This window comes from Leiobunum rupestre, chromosome 6 (genome assembly GCF_980474605.1).
Source record: "Leiobunum rupestre chromosome 6, qqLeiRupe1.1.hap1, whole genome shotgun sequence".
Lineage (NCBI taxonomy): Eukaryota > Metazoa > Arthropoda > Arachnida > Opiliones > Sclerosomatidae > Leiobunum > Leiobunum rupestre.
Genome location: NC_143389.1, coordinates 35,254,920 through 35,276,441, shown reverse-complemented (window position 1 = coordinate 35,276,441; position 21,522 = coordinate 35,254,920). Strand labels below are relative to the sequence as shown.

The following is a 21,522-nucleotide window of genomic DNA, read 5'->3' as shown; positions in this document are numbered from 1 at the left end:
GATTAACAAGATTTCGTACCGGAGCTGAGTCAGGACTGCGAAATTAACAGTTTGTACAGTAATACTTTCGGCTTTCTAACAAAATCACGGTAAAGACGAAAAACTAAAAAAATAACGAAATTTCTATCGGTAGTTATTCGCGTGACGGTTCAAAAAGCGTCTAACCGAAACATTGCTGTTGACTACGTTAAAATTGAACGGAACAATTTTGTATGATCATAGTTCACGTTTCCAAATCGCTGGCTGTTTCAAGGACAACGCGCGCATTCCTAAATTTTTCCAACTGCAACGTACCTTTACGCGATTGCCTGAACTAAATAATTTTCGTAACACCATATGTTTATAATATTGTTCCATAAGTTTGTCACATATCAGAGAAATTATTTTTCACATATTTTCTATGAGCCCTGTTAATTCTTGTTTGGAACGTTTTCATATTTTACCATAAGTCTATAATATTGTTTCATAAGTTTGTTTGGGAATATTTTACTGAGAGCTAGTAACGGAGTGACGTCATCAAAAGAAGAAAATCTGCCCCTAGCTAGGCGCTGTCAAAGGCGACAAAGCCCGTAATGCAGTCTGTCTCGTGAATAGCTCTCAGTAAAACTTTTGCACGTGAAGAATAGGAAGTGTCACGCTTATGTAAAAATATTATACACTTATGGTAACCCGTGAAACAAAACCAAAAAACTGTATTTTTAAAAACAACTATAGTAATATAATTTATTCCAAACTATATTTCATTCGGGAAGGGGGGGGGGCTTAATTCGAAGGAGGGGGATCAAAATTACACGGTTTGAAAACAATATCCAATTATCCATTAACAAATACGAACAAATTTCACGAAACGAATTGATCCAACGGCTGGATAACAATTAAGTTATTAATCTGCAGAAATGGTATCTGTTTATAATATGGACAGATGAGTTTTTTAAATACCCTTAAGCTTACCATTTGTAATTAAAATTTAATTTTTACGCAAACTTTGTTTCGTTAGAAATAACGTATGGGCAGTGAATGAGGAATTTAATCAAACAAACCTTGTTCTCAGAGGGATTAAAATGATATCAAATTCAACTTGTTCCTGATATTTAAGCAAACTGTTTACACGTCCAACACCTACGTGTAGATGACTTGAACGTTTAGAAAAAATGTCTACTATTTCAACAGTATGAGAGCAACTAAACATTAAGTTTAAGCACGAATAAAATAACTCGTACAAACACGGTAGACACGAAATTTTTATCGACCTTGTTTCAAAGGTGTAAATTTAAAGTTAAGTGTTATTCCTACGCGATTTAATAGAAATAAATACAAACTTTATCACGTATCTCATCAAGTATACATAGACATACGCGTTTATATTTAAAACAACTTTAAAACTTTAAAAAAAATTAAATTGATAAATAAAAAGTAGAAAACATTGCGTGTTTTCAATGTATAAAAAATAATAAAAACAAAATAAAAAAACACGTTATTACAGTTTTCAAACTGCCAATATTTTTCAAATTGTCGTATCTTCGAATCCTGGTTGGGATTTGATCATCGAAGAATTTCTCAGCGAACGGTTTGTTGACTTCCGTGTTAAAAGATAAAGTAGTTACCAACAATTTTTAATTATTAAATAAAAGTTAAACTAACAAATTAGTTACGTGATTCGTTAAAAATAATTTCACATATTAATAAAAATTCGTATCTTTTAAAATGGCCCATTTCTGATAATTAGAACAATAATAAATCACCGCAAACCAATAAATAACGCGTCATCATTTTACTACTTGAGAGTTTAAGCGCGGCGCAATACAAAGAGAAAAACGTTTAAAATACTAAGATTAATTAGTTCTTTTTTTAAGTCTGACAAAAAGTGAGATACTCTAATAAAAGTATGATAAAAACCGTTATTTTACGCATTTTTCTCCACACGTTTTCCAGCGATTAAACTCTCGAAAAACAATGGATTTTTTCGGTTATCTTGTGTTTTATAGAACGAGTGAATGCGTATAATAAAAATACCGTAGATTAGACCGTTTCATTTTATCTATACAAAAATATCTCTCAATGAACTGAAATCACTTAATAATCGGAACTTTTTATCTATATACTTATTATTACTACGGGTATATATATAGAGTTGATTTCTTTTAAATAAATTATGTCAAACGACATCGATAAATCGTATATATTTCGTAATTACGGTTCAGTTCATTTCATGTATTTTATTTTTTAAAGTATATAAATTTTTATCTGGCACGTATATATTGAGATTTGTATTTCATTTATTTCGCTATAGAGATTTGATAATTTTTTTTGGAAATTCCCATAAGTTGAACTTACTTTTGTTATTTAATTTATTTTTGATATTATTTATATTTTTGGTAACCCGGAAAGAGAACTTGACCACATTTTTTGCGCCCCTGTTGTCAAATAGAATATATATTTTTATAATATATTTTTATTTTCTCACGTAACTAGTTGAAAAAATGTTATATATATATGGCGGAAATAGAGTTTATCGAGAAGTTTCGATTATATCACATTTTGGGGGCATTACATGAGTATTTTGGCCGATAACACTTTTTATATTAACCGAAAACAAAACGCGAGAGAGATTTTTCAATGATTGGAGATAAAAGTTACAACTTCTAGGGAAATTCGATAAATTAATTCATAAGCAAAAATTACTTTCATTATAACTAATACTGGGGTCTTATTCTAACGCGTTCGTTATCGGTAATGATAGATCGTTATTCATCGCAATTTCATAGGGTAACGATCGTTATGAATTTTTCTAACGAAGGTTATAAAACACGAGCTTAGATTTCATTTAGTAAACCATGGTTAACTATACTGAGATTTAAATGATAAAGCCCTGGTTTTTCTAAGCCTGGTTTTATAGGCATCGTCGTGGTAGAACAAGACCCCCAGATCGTTCTAATTATAACGAAAATACAAAATTGTTTTATTTAAATTATTTTTGGAAAGGTTGGCGAGACTTAAAAATCTATGTATATTAAAATTAATGTCAAAATGTCTTAGTTTTATTTAAACTTTTAAAGCTGGTTTATTCGCACTCTACGGAAATGAAGGTTATTGACCAAATGCGAACTAATGATAAATAATTTGTCAGCTCAATGTTTTACCGATGTTTTCATATTTTCCGTATGAAACGTAAATCCAACTTTAAAAATTGGATTCAACTTTGACGAACAATAACAATAACACGGAATCGAATTGTGGTTTGATATTACGAGCGTGTATTTTCAAGAAGCAAGAACTGTATTTAAACGTACGATTGAATTTGAAAGGATTCTGACATGGTGATGGTGAGCAGCTTATTCAGGTTAACATGGCGGCCATATTCGTGATTTTTGGCTCTGGTCACGTATTACAAAGGGAGTACAAAATTAAACTAACTAGGGTAGTAATAAAATTTTCTCATTTAACTGAAACTGCGCGGAAATGACCGATCCCACCTTGTCGTCATGGCTGTTTCTAAATCGACTGGTTCGAAAACTTTTCGACAGATGGCGTTGCGACCTTCACTTTAAAACTCTTCTTAAATTATAGAGACTGTACTAAATAGTGGTTCGACTAACTACTTTCCGGTTAATGGTAGTAGCGGAACCAGAAGATTGGACCAGCTATGACAAATTAGGTGATAGCGGATTATTTAACCCGATCCCACCTTGTCGTCATGGTTGTTTTTACGTCGACTGGTTCTACCACGTTTCGACAGATGGCGTTGCGACCTTCACTTTAAAACTCTTCTTAAATTATAGAGACTGTACTAAATAGTGGTTCGACTACTTTCCGGTTAATGGTGGTAGCGGAACCAGAAGATTGGACCAGCTATGACAAATTAGGTGATAGCGGATTATTAACAAACGATTGTAAGAGAAGGGTTTAAAATGCTATAGTTTGATAATGCAATATAACATTGCACCTCGCTTTCCACAGTTCTCAGAAAAATATCGTATTTCGTACCCTGATCGAGAGACTAACGGAAATGAATTCGTGGTGATAAAAAGCGTTATGGATTCTACAATAGAAGGGTGTAGGGCTGTTATCAGTTAAATAATAATTTATATAAGTTATCCATCGAAATATGACGTTAGATTTGAGACAAATTCCGTATTAAAATTGGTCACGAATGGCCGTATCCTCGATTGAATTTGAAGTATACGTAGTCGAGAAGTTAATTTTCCAGGATTTTTGAGAATAAAATAGAGAGATATAGCTAGGACAAAATGACAGAGAAAAAGATATTAGTCAGTGACAATAGAGAGAAATGAATTTCGTTGGCATCATTCTTGAAAATGTTTCCACCCCCCAATCAAAAAATGTACCGCTTAAAACCTCTTGTTTTCTTCTAAATAGTTCGTGATGTCGATTAAAAACGCGCAATGTTTCTTCGCGAAAAACCAAGTGTCTCGTCCGTGGTAGACGCGCGTTCCTTCGCCCATCCGTGGCGAGAAAATAAAGTTTCCGCGTAATGTTTTCATTTGGCTGGTTGAGATGGAATGAAGAAACCCCGTTGGACTGGCAAATTCATCACTTGACTTGACCACTAGGCGTCCGTAATCTCGACCGGTGGGCGGTCAAAGCTTCCTGTTGAGCCGTTCGTTGTTTGCGGCGCCACCTCAGTAGAAGGGTCAAGTAATCCGGCCAGTCGGGAGGGAACATGACCAGGAAAAAACCGACCGCGATCAAAATGATGCCGGACAATTTCATGCCTTCGAAGTGAACGTCGTACATGATGACGTCAATGACTACGTTTTGGTCAGTCACGAGACGCGTGCCAATTGGTTACAACGGAAGTGGAAAGTTTCAAAAGATGGAAAAATTGTTAGTATTAAAACAATCAAAAGTATATCAAATAGCTCTCGCGAGAGAAGTAAATTCATCTTAATATACTGCTAATGTTCATCGGTTGCAACACGCACCTTCGCGGGATTCCGCTGTGATAAACACTTTTCAGAAGAGCGGTGGAAAAATATATAGTGATTTTCTAAAACTATAACATATCATAAATATCATTTATAAACAAATAAATATTAACATTTTCATCGATAGGGGGAGTATTCAGGTGAAGATCTGATACAAATCGTAGGGCTACGTGCATCCTTGGAGGGATGGGATTAGAACATTACGATGTACCTTTATATTTTATCATAAGTGGATCATTCTCTCTAAGTAGACAAAACGCTACGCTACCTATGACTAGAGTCTTTGTCGGGGTCGGTCTGGCAGCTATTTACAACCACCCTATACTATGTATCACTTCAACTTCACTCTGAATTTATACTGTCGAACAGGTCCGGACTGGCCTGGGCGGGTAACCGGCGATCGCCGGTCAGATCGGGGCCAACTCAAATTGGGGGCCAAAGAGGAAGAATTTGGCATTAATGGGAACTGCGGCCAACACGATTGCATAGCCGGTGGGGCCAACTACTAGCCAGTCTGGCCCTGCTGCCGAATCTAGCGTTTCTTACATCTCTTCACGTCTGAAACGTGTCTCGAGGGCCCGAGAGAGAGACATTTTAGGGGTAGGCTCCTCGATTTTTTCCCCCCGAAAAACCTATACCATATTTGTTCAAGGTCAGTTTCAGATCCAAGGGTAGAGTTTTGTTTAATAAACGCCCCTTTAGTTGCCGTCTTGACCACTCGGTGGCGCCTCCACCGAAATATTAAAAAAAAAATATCTCTGGAGTTTGCTCTCCATACAAGCTCTGACGTCACGAAACCCAGACTAAGATACCCGACCGAGACCCGGAATTTGTATACTTACGAGGAGTGTATCCGAGGTGTAAATCACCGATTTTTATGAAACTCGGGGGGTATGTAGACCTTGGGGTAACATGAATTTTCACCAAAGGAAAAGTTACGCTGGGCGTCCGTTTTGCTATGGCAACCGAAAATGTTTTTGACAACATAAAATGAAAAAATCTACTTTGAAAAAAGCATGGGATTTTCTCGGTTTCACAGGGGGTATACCGTATGAGAATTTTTGAAAACCCAAAAAAAAAAAAAAAATTTAAATTTCAACTGAAATACTAAATTTGAACAATTTTGGGTGATATTCATCAAGTATCCCCCCTGTGAAACCGAGAAAATCCCATGCTTTTTTCAATGTAGATTTTTTTCATTTTAAGTTGTCAAAAACATTTTCGGTTGCCATAGCAAAACGGAAGCCCAGCGTAACTTTTCCCTTGGTGAAAATTCAAGTTACCCCAAGGTCTACATAACCCCCGAGTTTCATCGAAATCAGTGATTTACACCTCGGGTACACTCCTCGTCAGAGAGAATGATCCACTTATGATTTTATCTATTTATGGCTATCGTCTGTGATAACGGCTCTCTTCGGGCCCGGGCCCGCTCTGTGAGGCCCTGGTAGAAACACACGAGTAGATGGATACTTCTCTCGCTTGAGATATGGGTACTTCTGGTACGACCCAGAAAGAGAAAGATAATGGTTTACCGGCAGAGGCGGGGACGGCAAAGACAAGCCCCAAAGTCAGAAAGATTTCGTAGGTCCAGATGACCCCGAAATTACCCAAAAGATTGGCAACTGTATAAGATAATATTGTCATTAAATCGGAAGAATTAATAAAGTGAGTAAGCGATGAAAAAGTGACGGAATCCAATTTCATTAATAAATAAATTTCACATTTCATAATTTCAAAATTTGTGTCGTGATTAACTAGATTTAGAGATAATTTTAAATCAAATTTCAGGATTTTCATGTTAAGTTCAAGTTTTACAAAATAGTTTTTCTGGGAAATGTATGGTACATTTTAAGGACCGTCTGACTATAGTGTTTAACGCAAATGCTACATTACTATTCGGGCAAAAAAAGTAGCATTTACAACCATGCAGCAGATTAAAACATCCCCTTAATATTCTATAAGTAGCATTTACAACCATGCAGAAAATTAAAACATCCCCTTAATATTTTATAAGTAGCATTTACAACCATGCAGCAGATTAAAACATCCCATTAATATTCTATAAGTAGCATTTACAACCATGTAGCAGATTAAAACATCCCCTTAATATTCTATAAGTAGCATTTACAACCATGCAGCAGATTAAAACACCCCTTAATATTCTATAAGTAGCATTTACAACCATGCAGCAGATTAAAACATCCCCTTAATATTCTATAAGTAGCATTTACAACCATGCAGCAGATTAAACATCCCCTTAATATTCTATAAGTAGCATTTACACCCATGCAGCAGATTAAAACACCCCCTTAATTTTCTATAAGTAGCATTTACACCCATGCAGCAGATTAAAACACCCCCTTAATTTTCTATAAGTAGCATTTACACCCATGCAGCAGATTAAACATCCCCTTAATATTCTATAAGTAGCATTTACACCCATGCAGCAGATTAAAACATCCCCTTAATATTCTATAAGTAGCATTTACAACCATGCAGCAGATTAAAACACCCCTTAATATTCTATAAGTAGCATTTACAACCATGCAGCAGATTAAAACATCCCCTTAATATTCTATAAGTAGCATTTACAACCATGCAGCAGATTAAACATCCCCTTAATATTCTATAAGTAGCATTTACACCCATGCAGCAGATTAAAACACCCCCTTAATTTTCTATAAGTAGCATTTACACCCATGCAGCAGATTAAAACACCCCCTTAATTTTCTATAAGTAGCATTTACACCCATGCAGCAGATTAAAACACCCCCTTAATTTTCTATAAGTAGCATTTACACCCATGCAGCAGATTAAACATCCCCTTAATATTCTATAAGTAGCATTTACACCCATGCAGCAGATTAAAACATCCCCTTAATATTCTATAAGTAGCATTTACAACCATGCAGCAGATTAAAACACCCCTTAATATTCTATAAGTAGCATTTACAACCATGCAGCAGATTAAAACATCCCCTTAATATTCTATAAGTAGCATTTACAACCATGCAGCAGATTAAACATACCCTTAATATTCTATAAGTAGCATTTACACCCATGCAGCAGATTAAAACACCCCCTTAATTTTCTATAAGTAGCATTTACACCCATGCAGCAGATTAAAACACCCCCTTAATTTTCTATAAGTAGCATTTACACCCATGCAGCAGATTAAAACACCCCCTTAATTTTCTATAAGTAGCATTTACACCCATGCAGCAGATTAAAACATCCCCTTAATATTCTATAAGTAGCATTTACAACCATGCAGCAAATTAAAACATCCCCTTAATATTCTATAAGTAGCATTGACAACCATGCAGCAAATTAAAACATCCCCTTAATATTCTATAAGTATATACGGTTTAAATTACCCGTATGATCCCAGTTAGACACTAATAATTTGTTAGTATGATTTTTAGTAATTAACCTTCACCGGAAAATACAGAAAAACTGTGAGGCAATCCAAGTGTGCTAAAATAAAGCACACTAATCTCGCCATCTCTCCAATAATAATATCCTTTACAAAAATAAATTGATATCGTGTCCAAATATTTGTATCCAACTAGAATCAAGACGCATCCAGTTGGCATCCAACTCTCTTTGCATCAAATAATTGAATCAACTCGGAATAAAGTTGAATTTAATTCATTGTAATTGCGTCAAATATAACACAATTTGGAATTTGATTTTAAATGGAATGCAATTCGATCTACCATTTTCGTAAAGGATACCTTACTTGGAACAGTTTATCGTGCCAAATACGCCACATAGCAAATAAGCTAGTTAGAAAGTGGGTTTTTCTCACCGAGAGAAAGACCAGCAGCGCCTCCCAACGACCCCCAGGGCAAGTGCGTCCAGGAGAAGATTTCGGCATTGCTGAAGTAGAGCGTCAAGACGATAGGCCACAGGAGCAACAGATTCAGGATGCCCACCAGCGAGAAGAAGAGAGACAGTTGGCCGAAGGACACTTCCCCCACCAGCTTCTTGAAGAAAACCTAAATAACAGAGTGAAACGATAAGTCAATACACAACATCCGCGTATTTGAGTGGACATCTTGATTGAGAACCTTGTAAACGGCGGAACCGGCGGCTGCGGCTGCCGCCAGGACCACTCCTCCCAGCGTCGAGGCGCGACTGACGCCGTCCATGTAGGCCAAAAGGGCGATTCCTGTGTTGCAAAGAATGACAGCGACAATCTATAATTCGCGGGAAAAGGTCAAAGATTAGAAACGTTTCGTTGTTTATAACATACTAGCTCCATATAAGTTAGAATCCGCCATAGATCTAATGTCAACACCGATTTCTCCCATAGAAAATCAGAACCGGTTTACGTGACTCCCTGCGGCGACTTTTTGCCAATGAGGTAGAATATGAACTAGAGATACAAACTAATCTGGGATTCGCGGGACCCGTTTTATTTGATTAGGAGAATTAGGCTTAAGTTTCAACTTTATCCAATCGTGTTGGCGCCATCTATTTCCATAAGCAGACACTTTTGCAAAATATATGAAGGTTTAGTTTTCCAATAATACGATAGATGGCGCCAACACGATTTGATTAAGTTCATTTCCTAGGCCTAACTCTCCAACTCAACAAAAACTGTTCCGCGAAACGGTAGGTCCTGGAGGCGGATTTGGATCTCTATTTATTCTACCTTATTGCTTTTTGGCCTATCTTTTAAGCTTCGTCCACTTCAGTCGGTAGCGGAAACGGTTTCCTCCATGGATACGAGATCTACCGAAACGCTCGAAGTTAGCACGTAGAGCTGAGCTAGCCGTAACGACGCTTTTTTTAAATTTGACACTGGCGGGGATGGGTTTGTTGGTTGGCGAAATCCTTGATTTTGGTTAAATTTAACGAAACTAATGTGAATAAGAATATATTATTAGTGTTGTTAATTTTCCGGAAAAATAAAATGCGGAAAAAGTTCCAGAAAATTTTCCGCAAATCGAAAAATAAAAAATTGAAACATAAATTACTTTTTAAGGGTTTTTAATGTTTTTAACTTTTTATCGATATAAAATGTCTAATATCAGTAAAAATACTACAAAACATTAATAGTGTTACATTGTTAATCAGTTTAAACTAGTCTAGAGGTTTAGTTTTACTTTTAGATTCGAACAACCGAGGCGAAAATTCCGCTTTATTTAAATTTTCAAACAATATGTTAGACTAATCATGGAGTTAAAACTTATTTTTATTTTTTTCGGAAAAATACGGAAATTTTTCCAGAAAAAAAGGTCTCGGTCATTTTCCGACTTACAACGCTAATTTTATTAATTTCAATATGAATAGGTATTGTCGTAATATATTCGTACTGCTTATCTCTTCGCGACCACTCGCTTTAGGCTTAACGAGCTTCGATCCCGTCGTTGAAACGATACCGGATCTCACAGGCAAGCTCGTATTTCGATTTTTCGCCACCAGATGGCGACTTTCACGTCTTGGGAGAAATCGCTGTTAACGCGCAGCCTATGTACGATTCGAAGTTATAGGAAGCTGGTATATTACAAACTTATGGTGCAAGGTGATCATACTCGAATGCCCACGAATTGGTCGTGAAGAACCACCCAAGAGAGGAGGTAGACGAAAGAGACGTTAGAGCAGTAGAGCGCCACCACGAAGGTAGTATGCAGCAAGCGCAATGAATGGACGAACATGTAGTTGGTGGCCACCCATAAAATGCTGAAGAAACCACATCGGCCGAAGAACTGCAGCACCGTGAAACCCTTTTCTTGGAACTGCTGAATGCTCTCTCTTTCGAGGAAAAACAACAACCACGAATGTTATATATAAAATCTAAATTTAACACGTTTGGAAATACAAAATACACATACAAATACGCTAGGCTTACTCGCGAAAGCGAACCTTTTAGCTTTACTCGGTTGCCAAACACAGCTGGCCAATCGAATCGCTCCTTCCGAATGGAAAGAAAATTTCCGCCAGTAACATTTAACCGCACTCTCTAACGATTTTGTTGAATATAGGAGCAACAAACACAAGGAGAACGCAGCTAGCCTTTAAACACGGGCAGTGTTGTGTACAAATTTAATTGGACGAACCTTTACGCTGAACGTTTTACGGGCGGGAGGGGGAAGACAATTTCCGAATTTTCCCCTTCCGACCAATGAAAAATGTACGCAATAAAATGCACGACTTTTGACGGGTTATGTTCTCCTTGTGTGGGGTGCTGTGTTTAGTAATAGTAATAACTAATAAGTAAGTAATAATCAACTAGGCTAATACCCAAGGTACCACCTTAGGCCTAAGCCTTCGAGCGACGTTTTTAAAGCCATTAGTTTAGGTGTCCGGGTTACAATGCTTAGAAGGGTGGTGGAAAGCCCTTCATGCCACGCGAGCCAACAGCTCTCTACACTAACTAGCTAAAAAATATATAAATTTAATTCATATTTTTAATGATAATCGACATTTTCGATTAACGGTAATAGTAAGAGTAGGGAGCTGTTGGCTCGCGTGGCTTGAAGGGCTTGCCACCAACCTCCTACGCATTGTAACCCGGCCACCTGAATTAATGGCTTTAAAAGTCGCTTGATGACTTAGGCTTAAGGTGGTGCCTTGGGTATTAGCCTAGCTGATCATTTTTTTTTAAAGTACAGCTATTTTCAGTAAGAATTTCCAATAATTTTCTTCACGTGTTAACGTGCAAAATCACGGTGACGTTTCATGGACGTACGTACGAAAAGGTCAACGTGTTTTATGAAGTATCTATGATGTTACCATTTTAACAGTTTTAGTGCAATTACATTTTAATGTACAAAATAAAGCTTTATATGGTGTTATTTTTTTTAGTGTTGTTAATTTTCCGTAAAAATAAAATGCAGAAAAATTTCCAGAAAATTATCCGCAAATCGGAATAATAAAAAATTGAAACATAAATTAGTTTTTAAGGGTTTTTAACGTTTTTAACTTTTTATTTATATAAAATGTCTAATAACAGTAAACATACTACAAAACATTAATAGTGTTACATTGTTAATCAGTTTAAACTAGTCTAGAGGTTTAGTTTTACTTTCAGATTCGAAAAATTAGACGATAATGCAGCTTTATTTAAATTTGCAAACAATATATTAGACTAATCATGGAATGAAAACTTTTTTCCCGGCAAAATACGGAAAATTTTCCGGAAAAAAAGGCCTCGGTCATTTTGCGGAAAATTTTCCGACTAACAACACTATATTTTTTAAATTTTGAACGGTGACATCGTTTAAGTATTACGTTCCTTCTCATAAGAAGAACGTAAAATGATATTACGGAATGACATTTTATGTACGTCGCGTCAATATCTTTTGGAAAATTAGCATTGATCCGAATTTATCAAGAATGGAAAAATAGGTTGGTTACGTGAAGTGACGGCGGATCCCCCTGGCGAGATTAATGGGAACTATCCAATCGATAAACAACTGGTCCGAAAAACGGGGGGTCCTTCGGAGAAATGACCCTTCCGCGAACCAGCGACGCCATCCATATTTAAATAACTAGAGGGGCCATCATCTTCAAATTTCGTCTTGCCGACTTTTTTTAAATCCGCGAGGAAGAATGATAAGAACAAAAGCGGTGGCGGCGGCAGCTTGCTAGAAAGACCCGGGAAGTTTTCCCAATTAATAAACGAGCCCCGCACGTCAAGAGACATCCAATTATTCAGCATTAAGCCTAGTTCCCACTTGACGAAATATTCCGACGAAAAAAGCGCGATTTTTTTAATCGCTAGGGGTAGGTTCTCATTTGGCGCGAATATTTAAAAACGCTAAGCCTAATATCGCTTCAAAATGAACCAAATGGAGAGTAATGTTGAGAATTTCAATCAAATAAATTTAATTTTACTTAATATCTAATACACTCTTTTACGAAGTCGGCCATTTCATCACAGGCCTAATTTAAAATAGTACAGGCAAGGGCGCCTGCACGTGCTCATCAGCTCGACACGTCGCGTGCACTTGACCGCGTGAAGCGGCCTTGCATGCGCTATTTGAAATCAGACCTGTAATAAAATGGCAGCTCTCACAAATAAGGATATAAAAGAGTGTATTGGTTTATACAATATTTGATAAATATTTCTCCAAAAATCAAACAAGTTTTTGGATTAGAAATATATTTCTAAAAAGACACTAATTGCAATAACCTTATTCAAGAAATGAGGAATTGCGATCGAGAAAGTTTTTTCAAGTGAGTAATTTGAAATAAATAATGTTTGACAGAGAGGCTATTTCCATGAGCGCACCCAGAGCGACCTTTCGGTGTCGACGCATCTGAACGGTCATGAAAATTACGCGACGCGATATCGCCGCCTGTTTCCATTGTCGAATCGAACCCCCACTGATGAGTAGATCGCTCCATTTGTAGTGCTACTAACTGGCACTTTGAAGCATTTATCCTAATATTTTCTTTCTAGCCCAATGCCAAACTCGACTTTCACCCAAACTAATTTTACTTACGCTTACGCCACAAATTTATACGTTCATATAAATGTAAATTTGACGGTGAAATTAGTGAAGCAGTTTGGATATATAATTCAAATTGTACCTGATCATGTGAGAAAAAGATAACGGATTGATATGTTCAGATAGAAATTACCAGTTGTTTTTCAATTCGGAAATTGGCTAAGAGGCACACCGAATATAGAAGGAATAAGGAGAGATACACCCAAAATGTAGTGAGAACGATGCGATGACCGTTTCCAAGAAACAAAAAGGAGCGATATTTTCTCCCCGGAACACCTCTTTTGTCGTGCCAAGAAGGTCGACCACTTTTATCGCACTAACCCGTTTCCATGACCGTTCAGATGCGTCGACACCGAAAGGTCGATCTGGGTGCGCTCATGGAAAGAGCCTCAGATTGAAAATTAAATTTTATTTGGTTTTTAGGTTAATAATAATAATACTCAGCTAGGCTAATACCCATGGCACCACCTTTGACCTTTTCGTACGTACGTCAACTAAACGTCACCGTGATTTTGCACGTTAACACGCGAAGAAAATTATTGGAAATTCTTACAGAAAATAGCTGTACTATTTTAAAAAAATAATTCGCTAGGCTAATACCCAAGCCATTAATCCAGGTGGCCGGGTTACAATGCGTAGGAGGGTGGTGGCAAGCCCCGCGTGCCACGCGAGCCAACAGCTGCTCCCTACACTCACTATTACCGTTAACCTCTACAAGTTTTTATGGAAGGGGAAACCGAAGAGCTCGGGGGGAAACCCCTTAAACCACTGAGGCGATCATTTGCAAACTCAACGCAGAAATAATTGTTCCGAGTTTCCACCTAGTACCACAAACTGGGATCGAACCCGGTTCCTCTTTATTAACAGCGCGAAGACTGCTTTTTTCGTCAAGTGGGAACTAGGCTTAAAGCGGGCAGTGATAAAGGGAGGGTCGCTTTCCACTTCAAATTATGGCAGCACCCTCCTACGAGTCGCGATTATATAGTTTCGGGGAAGGGAGTTTGGCGTCTACGGATGACGCTCGATAGTTGGCCATTTCGAGGAAAATAAACAAAAGAGTGACACAGATACGGACTATCTAGATTTCCGCTTTCCCTTTAATTAAGAATAATGGAGAAGAACGTGTCCAAATAACAACATTCATTCGCAAATGCGCTCCAGCTTATCCGTTTTATTACACTCCAGTTCAGCCGTTTTCTATTATATTTGGATGGGGATTTTTATCGTAATTGTTGTCTAAGGATGGGGTAATTGGAGAACGTCTATTACGGGCTAATTTATGGGGAGCGCTTATAGCCGAAAATCGAGACGGCGAGGTTAAGGGAATATCTTCGCTTAGGTTGCAGTCTTACTACACGATTAAGTTCATTTTTCGCAACCCTGATATAATGTGAAGGAGAACGTGACCACGTGAGATCAATGGTGGTCGTTAAGCTAAAGTGTTAAAAACTTTAAAATCTGCATTTCCCACGTATGAAAATATAGTGAGAGCGAATGGTTACAAAACATACCCGATTGTTCGAAATTGGTATACAGCTCTGAAAATTGATATACACGTGCCTTGAACTATACTCTCGACTACCTGAATTTTATTTTTCAAAAAAACCGACTGGAAAAACTTTTATAAGCAAAAAACGCTCTTGTTGCCGAGGACGCGCGCATCTTAGTTTATTGTGTTTTCAAAATTAATGTTCTAAGTTGCACCGCATCTCCGCAGCTTTAGGAATAAAAATAGGTAAATCGCGTGTAGCTCGCGTGGTAAAGGTGGTAAAGTTATGAAATTTTGTATGGTGATACGTGTCACAGTACTACTTAAAACATGATGGGGCGTCAGTGAAAAAAGCTAATCGCCTTAGTCACATTCGAAATTAAATAAAAATATTTAAGCCCCAATAATTTTTTTCAACGCAATTTAGTAACGCGAAAAGGGATGGTATCTATTTTTCCTTTCCAAGCTGGTACTTAAAAATCATGATCATAATTAGTAAAAAAAATGTGGCTGTACTTACACGAAAAGCTTCTTGGACGAAGATTTGTCTCTGGGTCTGCCGCAACAAGAGGTGACCAGATAGACGGGGAAGAAGAAACTGTTCCAAAGGGTGCAGAACCACGTCGTGAAGAAGGGCGCGTTGTAGCCGTCCGTGGCTTTGCGACTGACCCGGTGGTCTTGGTCAGCCGAAGGGGTCAGCGGCGGCGGCGCCGGGAATGGAGGCGGCGCTTGGTCCGGATGACTCACGGAAGACTGTTGTCCGACGACGAAATGGTTCCGGTTGGTGTCGTTGACGGACGTGGCGGCGACCAGAGGGTCCATGGAGTAGCCCTTGGTCATGTAGGTTCGCTTGAGGAGGTGCGCCGAGCCGACCCACGAACCGGCCACGATCAGAGTCAGGAAAATGCCTTGGACGACGCGCCGCTGTTTATCCGAACAACATTTGCGGCGATTCGTTCGAAGAGCGGAAACGGCGGCTTCGGGGTCTCCGGTGTTGTCGGAAGCTAGACGAAAACAAACGACACCACTAAATACGTTTTCTTGACTTATTTCAAAAAATGTAAATGTAGATTAAATGAACTCTATTAAATTAAAAAACGCTACCTTACCACCAACTAAAAATTGTTTTATTTTGTATTGATCTAAATTTTAAAGAATTGGCGTGTAAAATTGATATTTAAGTTACGATAATATTTTATTCCTTCGAAGTAAGACTGGTTTTCACTTGGCGGTTTTTGGGCGGAAATCTTCGGCGTCGACGGGAAATGGGCGATATTTGCCGTCGACGCCTGGTGTAAAGTCAGTCGGTTTTCGGTTTTGTGTCGCGATTTTGATTTTCCGCTGAGTTGGGCGATTCCGCTCACTGATATTGAAGTTTAATGCTCCTTTAATTAGTTTATATCAAATTAATAGCATTTTATAAATATTTTTAAAATGATTCAAAATAAATACAGTTATGTTAATTATTTTTTCCTTATTTCTATATTTAGATTAATTAATTATGAATAATTCATCTTTATAATTATTACTGTTATATTAATATTAATTTTAACAAAATATGATTAGAATAAAAGTAATTAACATTCAATTAATGTTCAGGACAGCAGTATATAACCACCAAACTTTAAGTAAATCATACATATTATATTGAGCTTAGGCTCTTTAAAATGTGGAGTGTTATCAGAAGAAAATAGGGGAAGTACGTATCTGTAGCTTTGAGCCGTAGAAGTCGTCGTGTGACCCACGAAAACGCCTTTTTACGCATAATAAACCAAACTTAAAAAGTAGTCCTACTTTTGTTTTGATTCAACACGGCTATAATCGACGAAAGCAAATACGCCTTAGCTCAAATAGCAGAGAATGAGAAGGGCAATATGTTACAATTGTTCAATTTAAGAAAACTGACTTTTTAAACGATGTATTCATCCGCGATTTCCCGCCAAACCGTTTTGGCGCGAAAATTCGTGAAAAGTGACGCCTTTCCAAAGCTGACTAGAAGCGTACTTCCCCCTATTTTCTTCTGGTGTTATTAAAATTATTCAAAACCGTTCAGTATCTGCTATTATGAAAAAAGCCTTGTGAAAATGCTCTACCGCTGGCTGCGAGCGGAATCGAGAAAAACACCACCGCCAACTTTTAAGTTCCCGCCGATGAATTGCGTCAAGTGAAAACCAGGCTTACCACGTTTCATTTTATATTATTTTAGGGAAATTAAGTTGACATTGAAGTAGAGTATTTTTACACGAAATAATATTGTTAAGTTAAATGATCTCCTACAACATTACGGGGTCTACAAACCGATAGAAATTAATATAATCTTATAATAGACCGAAATATTTGCCAAGAAATCGTCGCAACCCGACAAGTTGATCGGAGCGTAAAGTCCCTTCGACAATGAATCACTTCGCATATGGAGGGTGACCAATTGAAACGCGATGCAAATCGTCGGTGATGTACTAACGAACGCGAGTCACATCAAGAGCACACCATTTCATTAATTATCAGCTATACAAACCAAAGAGAGACCAACCGGGAGACGGAAAGGCTGATGACGGATTTATCCCGGTACACTCCAAACACGTAGGTACCGTCAAAGTCACGAGATTCGACACCGTGCCGTTACTTGGTCGCTGCGGCTCGGACATGAGATCCCCCGGAAACAAACGACTAAGATCAAAACAATGGACGTCGAGTCAACGCTCGGAGTCAAATCCGACGCGGAGATATATCGTCTTCCAACGAACAAGCGACGCGAAAAACGAATCGAGGAAGTCACGCGGCAGATACATAACAAAAAACGCGTTTTACATTTTACATTCCAAAATGAGCGCAATCTCGTTTGTCTCAGAGGCGAGCTGGTCAAGGCTCGTGTTTAATAGCGGACATTGGACGCCGCGACGACGAAGGAGGAACACGCGCGTTAATAGAACCGCCCCCTTTCGCTTCACGTCGGACTTGCCAAAATATTAAAAATTAGTATCACAACAGTCCGGCGAAAAGGCGTGGTCAAATCAACTGGCTAGTGTCCACTTTCGCCGCTTATATCAAACGGTCAAGCGACTCGCGTCGGTCACTTGGCTATCAAGTTTTACCCCCTTTTGGCCCCGGCAAAGGATAATTACGGATATGGCCCTGAGATTTTACAGTTTGTGAGAAACTGAAAATGTGGCGATACCTTGGACGAGTTTTACACCCAACTATTTAACCTGGTTTAAATTTAGAGTAAAAATTCAAAATATAGATTTTAAACTATAGAGTGGAAAATATTTACTACTTAGAATATAAAAAATTGAACCGCCAATAATTTGAATAATCTAAGTAAAAACGTTTTTCTGATCTGAAATCAAGAGTTTTAAGAATAAATCAAGGATTGGAAGAATAAAACGAAGATTAGAAAAATAAATCTAGGATTTTAAGAATAAAACGAGGATTATAAAAATAAATCTAGGATTTTAAGAATAAATCAAGGATCGGAAGAATAAAACGAGGATTAGAAAAATAAATCTAGGATTTTAAGAATAAATCAAGGATTGGAAGAATAAAACGAGAATTAGAAAAATAAATCTAGGATTTTAAGAATAAAACGAGGATTATAAAAATAAATCTAGGATTTTAAGAATAAATCAAGGATTATAAAAATAAATCTAGGATTTTAAGAATAAATCAAGGATCGGAAGAATAAAACGAGGATTAGAAAAATAAATCTAGGATTTTAAGAATAAATCAAGGATTGGAAGAATAAAACGAGAATTGGAAAAATAAATCTAGGATTTTAAGAATAAAACGAGGATTATAAAAATAAATCTAGGATTTTAAGAATAAATCAAGGATCGGAAGAATAAAACGAGGATTAGAAAAATAAATCTAGGATTTTAAGAATAAATCAAGGATTGGAAGAATAAAACGAGGATTAGAAAAATAAATCTAGGATTTAAAGAATAAATTGAGGATTTTAAGAATAAATTGAGGATTTTAAGAATAAATTGAGGATTTTAAGAATAAATCGACGGATTAGAAGAATAAACCGAGGATTTTACAGGGTTCATACAATATTTCAAAAACCATTTTCCCTGATATTTCCAGGTTTTCCAGAGTAGTTTTGAATATTTTCCAGGTGTACTTTTTAAAACAATAGGGGTCTCTAAAATGTTAAAAGCATTACTGTTACACTTTCTAATTTAGTCAAGATTGAACGTATGAATTCAATACTAATTAATAATTTCATTAATACTAAAACAAATTGCACATAATTTGGAGTTCTCATAATTATTTTCCCTGATTTCCCTGATTTTTCAGGAAAATTTTCATTTTCCCTGATATTTCCCTGACTTTTTTGCTTTAAATAAATTTCACTGATATTTCCAGGTTTTCACTGATTTCCATGTATCAGTATTTTAAGAATAAATCGACGGATTAGAAGAATAAACCGAGGATTTTAAGAAAAAATTGAGGGTTTTAAGAATAAATTGAGTATTTTAAAAATAAATTGAGTATTTTAAGAATAAATCGACGGATTTTGTGAATAATGTTTTTTGAAAAAATATCGAGAATAGTGGCGTTTCCAGATTATGTAGTGTTGCCAAACAACCAAATTTATCTAAGGCAAAGCACTCAAGTCACAAAAAAGCTCTTTATAATTGTTTTAAAGTTCGGTAAAATTAGTCCATAGCCGGGCTATGATAGCCCAAAAGTAATAAATCAAGCTTTGAGACACGAGCTATACTCAAGGAAAAGGAACAACCTATAATGTCTACAATAACAGTTCAACCTATTCGAAATAGAATGCGGTGCTAACAGATAACCTTTTTCTTTATTCCTCACAAAAACAAAGGTTCAGTGTTAGCGGATGCCAAGATATATTACAGTAAATTGATAAGAGGTCTGGGCTACCGAATGGAAATTCAACAAGCTATCATCCCGTAATCCTTCTCAAAAAGGGGATCGAATCTGAGAAATCGCGTTAAAACTTAATTCGGGTTTGAATTTCGCCTATTCGATGTGAGCAGAATCGTTTCTCGCGTTGAATAGAGAGAGACATATTTAATGTTTAGAATACCACCCCCCCTCCCCCCGCGCGGTTCTCGTCGCCATGGAGACGGGCTTACAACAACCTTGGCCATTCGAAATTCGTAAACAGTAAAAAAGCATTTATTACCGGCGCTTCAAGCTCTATTGTTATTGCGTTTCACACACGCCGTTGCGAATTCAACTCCGAAGGTCAATACGCGCACTAGTTGCGCGGACGCGAATTAAAAGGCCAAACTGACCATTAAAAGACCACTTACGCCCCTCAACCTTGGACATACTTCCTATTTTAATTGACCGAAGCTAAGATTATAATTAATTTCATCAAGATGGCGGTCACGTGAAAACTTCCCAAAATATTTAAGTAGGCGCGCACCTCATAGGGCCTCCGAGAGCAGGCCCGGGCCCGGCGCCAGTACAACCATAATTTCGGGCCCTAACAGAATCATTACCACTGGATAGATTGATTTTATAAAATAAAAAGTGGTCTTGCCCAACTTGTTAAAATGTTGCTCTTACGTCACAAGACCCAGCTTTATTAGTGTATTCCTCGCACGAGCGATTTGCACGCGCTCTAGAAAAAGCTATATTCCTCGCGACTGTAGCGCGCGCTAGTAGGCTTGTCAAAGTAAGAGACTGTGACGTAAGAGCAACATTTCAACAAGAAGGCCACGTTAGTTTATAAAAAGAACTATTAGATGTTATAAACACGGGTACCGGTAATTTGTACCGGTATTTTCCCTGTCTCACCGGGCCTGACATAGCGCGTTGACACGTTGTTATTTATGAGGCCCCCAAAACCCACCAGGAAAAATGCACTTCCCGGCAGATGGCTCTGAAGTTCGTTGAACGAGCGTGTTACACTTACATGTCGTTCGAAACGAATTTTCCTAAATGAAATATTGACGTCAAATGTTGAATACGTGATCAGAATCGAACCCTTTATTTTTCGTTGTAAAAGTCAAATGCAACAGAAAACACATTCACCGATTCGCTAGAAAGTAGTAATACATCGTGCATGGATGTGCAACCTATAATTTATATGGTCCTTGTAAGGGCTAGTTTTCAAGAGTGTACAAATGTCCCGATGGACGCGAAAAAAGACTATAGACAGGTTAAGCCACCGCCTGAAAACGTGTAGAAGGAACTTGTAGGATTGTAGAGGTACGTTTGTGTGTACAGCCTGCACCTTCTATAGGTTCCTTCTACACGTTTTCTGGTGCTGGCTTAACTTCTCTATTATAAACTTCGTAGTCTAGATTCGTAGTCATGATCGTTGACCCACTTTCCGCTGGAACTCGGAAAAAATGAGATTCATAGTTACTACGGTAACTGATGGTCACCAAATTTTCGGAAGTCACGTGCCGGAAGTGGGTAATCGCTTCGTCACAAAACTGTCAATAGGAAAGCTCTCTCAATTAGAATCTAGGGTACGGAGTTCTATATTACCTTTGGCGTCGACGCGAAAAAATTATTATGCACTTTAATCTGATTAGGCCTAACCGAGATTTTTTGCGTCATTGATCACCATCGCACCATTTTTGCATTTTGACGTCAGCGCTGTGGGGGCGCTGTCTACTCAAAGGAAACTACGTAG

General features: G+C 37.5%; 1 protein-coding gene across 1 annotated transcript in view; it reads right to left on the bottom strand.

Annotated features, from left to right (window-relative positions):
• Positions 1-3,092: 3,092 nt before the first annotated feature.
• Positions 3,093-21,522, bottom strand: part of LOC149940732 (solute carrier family 35 member F3) — a 71,646-nt gene continuing 53,216 nt past the window's right edge. Inside the window, exons 2-8 of the mRNA XM_090178916.1 lie at positions 15,421-15,904; positions 10,490-10,709; positions 9,020-9,148; positions 8,758-8,947; positions 6,479-6,568; positions 3,686-4,769; positions 3,093-3,473 (exon numbers count right to left, since the gene is read on the bottom strand). Of these exons, the coding sequence (XP_090035042.1) occupies positions 4,552-4,769; positions 6,479-6,568; positions 8,758-8,947; positions 9,020-9,148; positions 10,490-10,709; positions 15,421-15,904 (1,331 nt within the window). The 3' untranslated portion in view covers positions 3,093-3,473; positions 3,686-4,551. The remainder of the gene's footprint in view (positions 3,474-3,685; positions 4,770-6,478; positions 6,569-8,757; positions 8,948-9,019; positions 9,149-10,489; positions 10,710-15,420; positions 15,905-21,522) is intronic.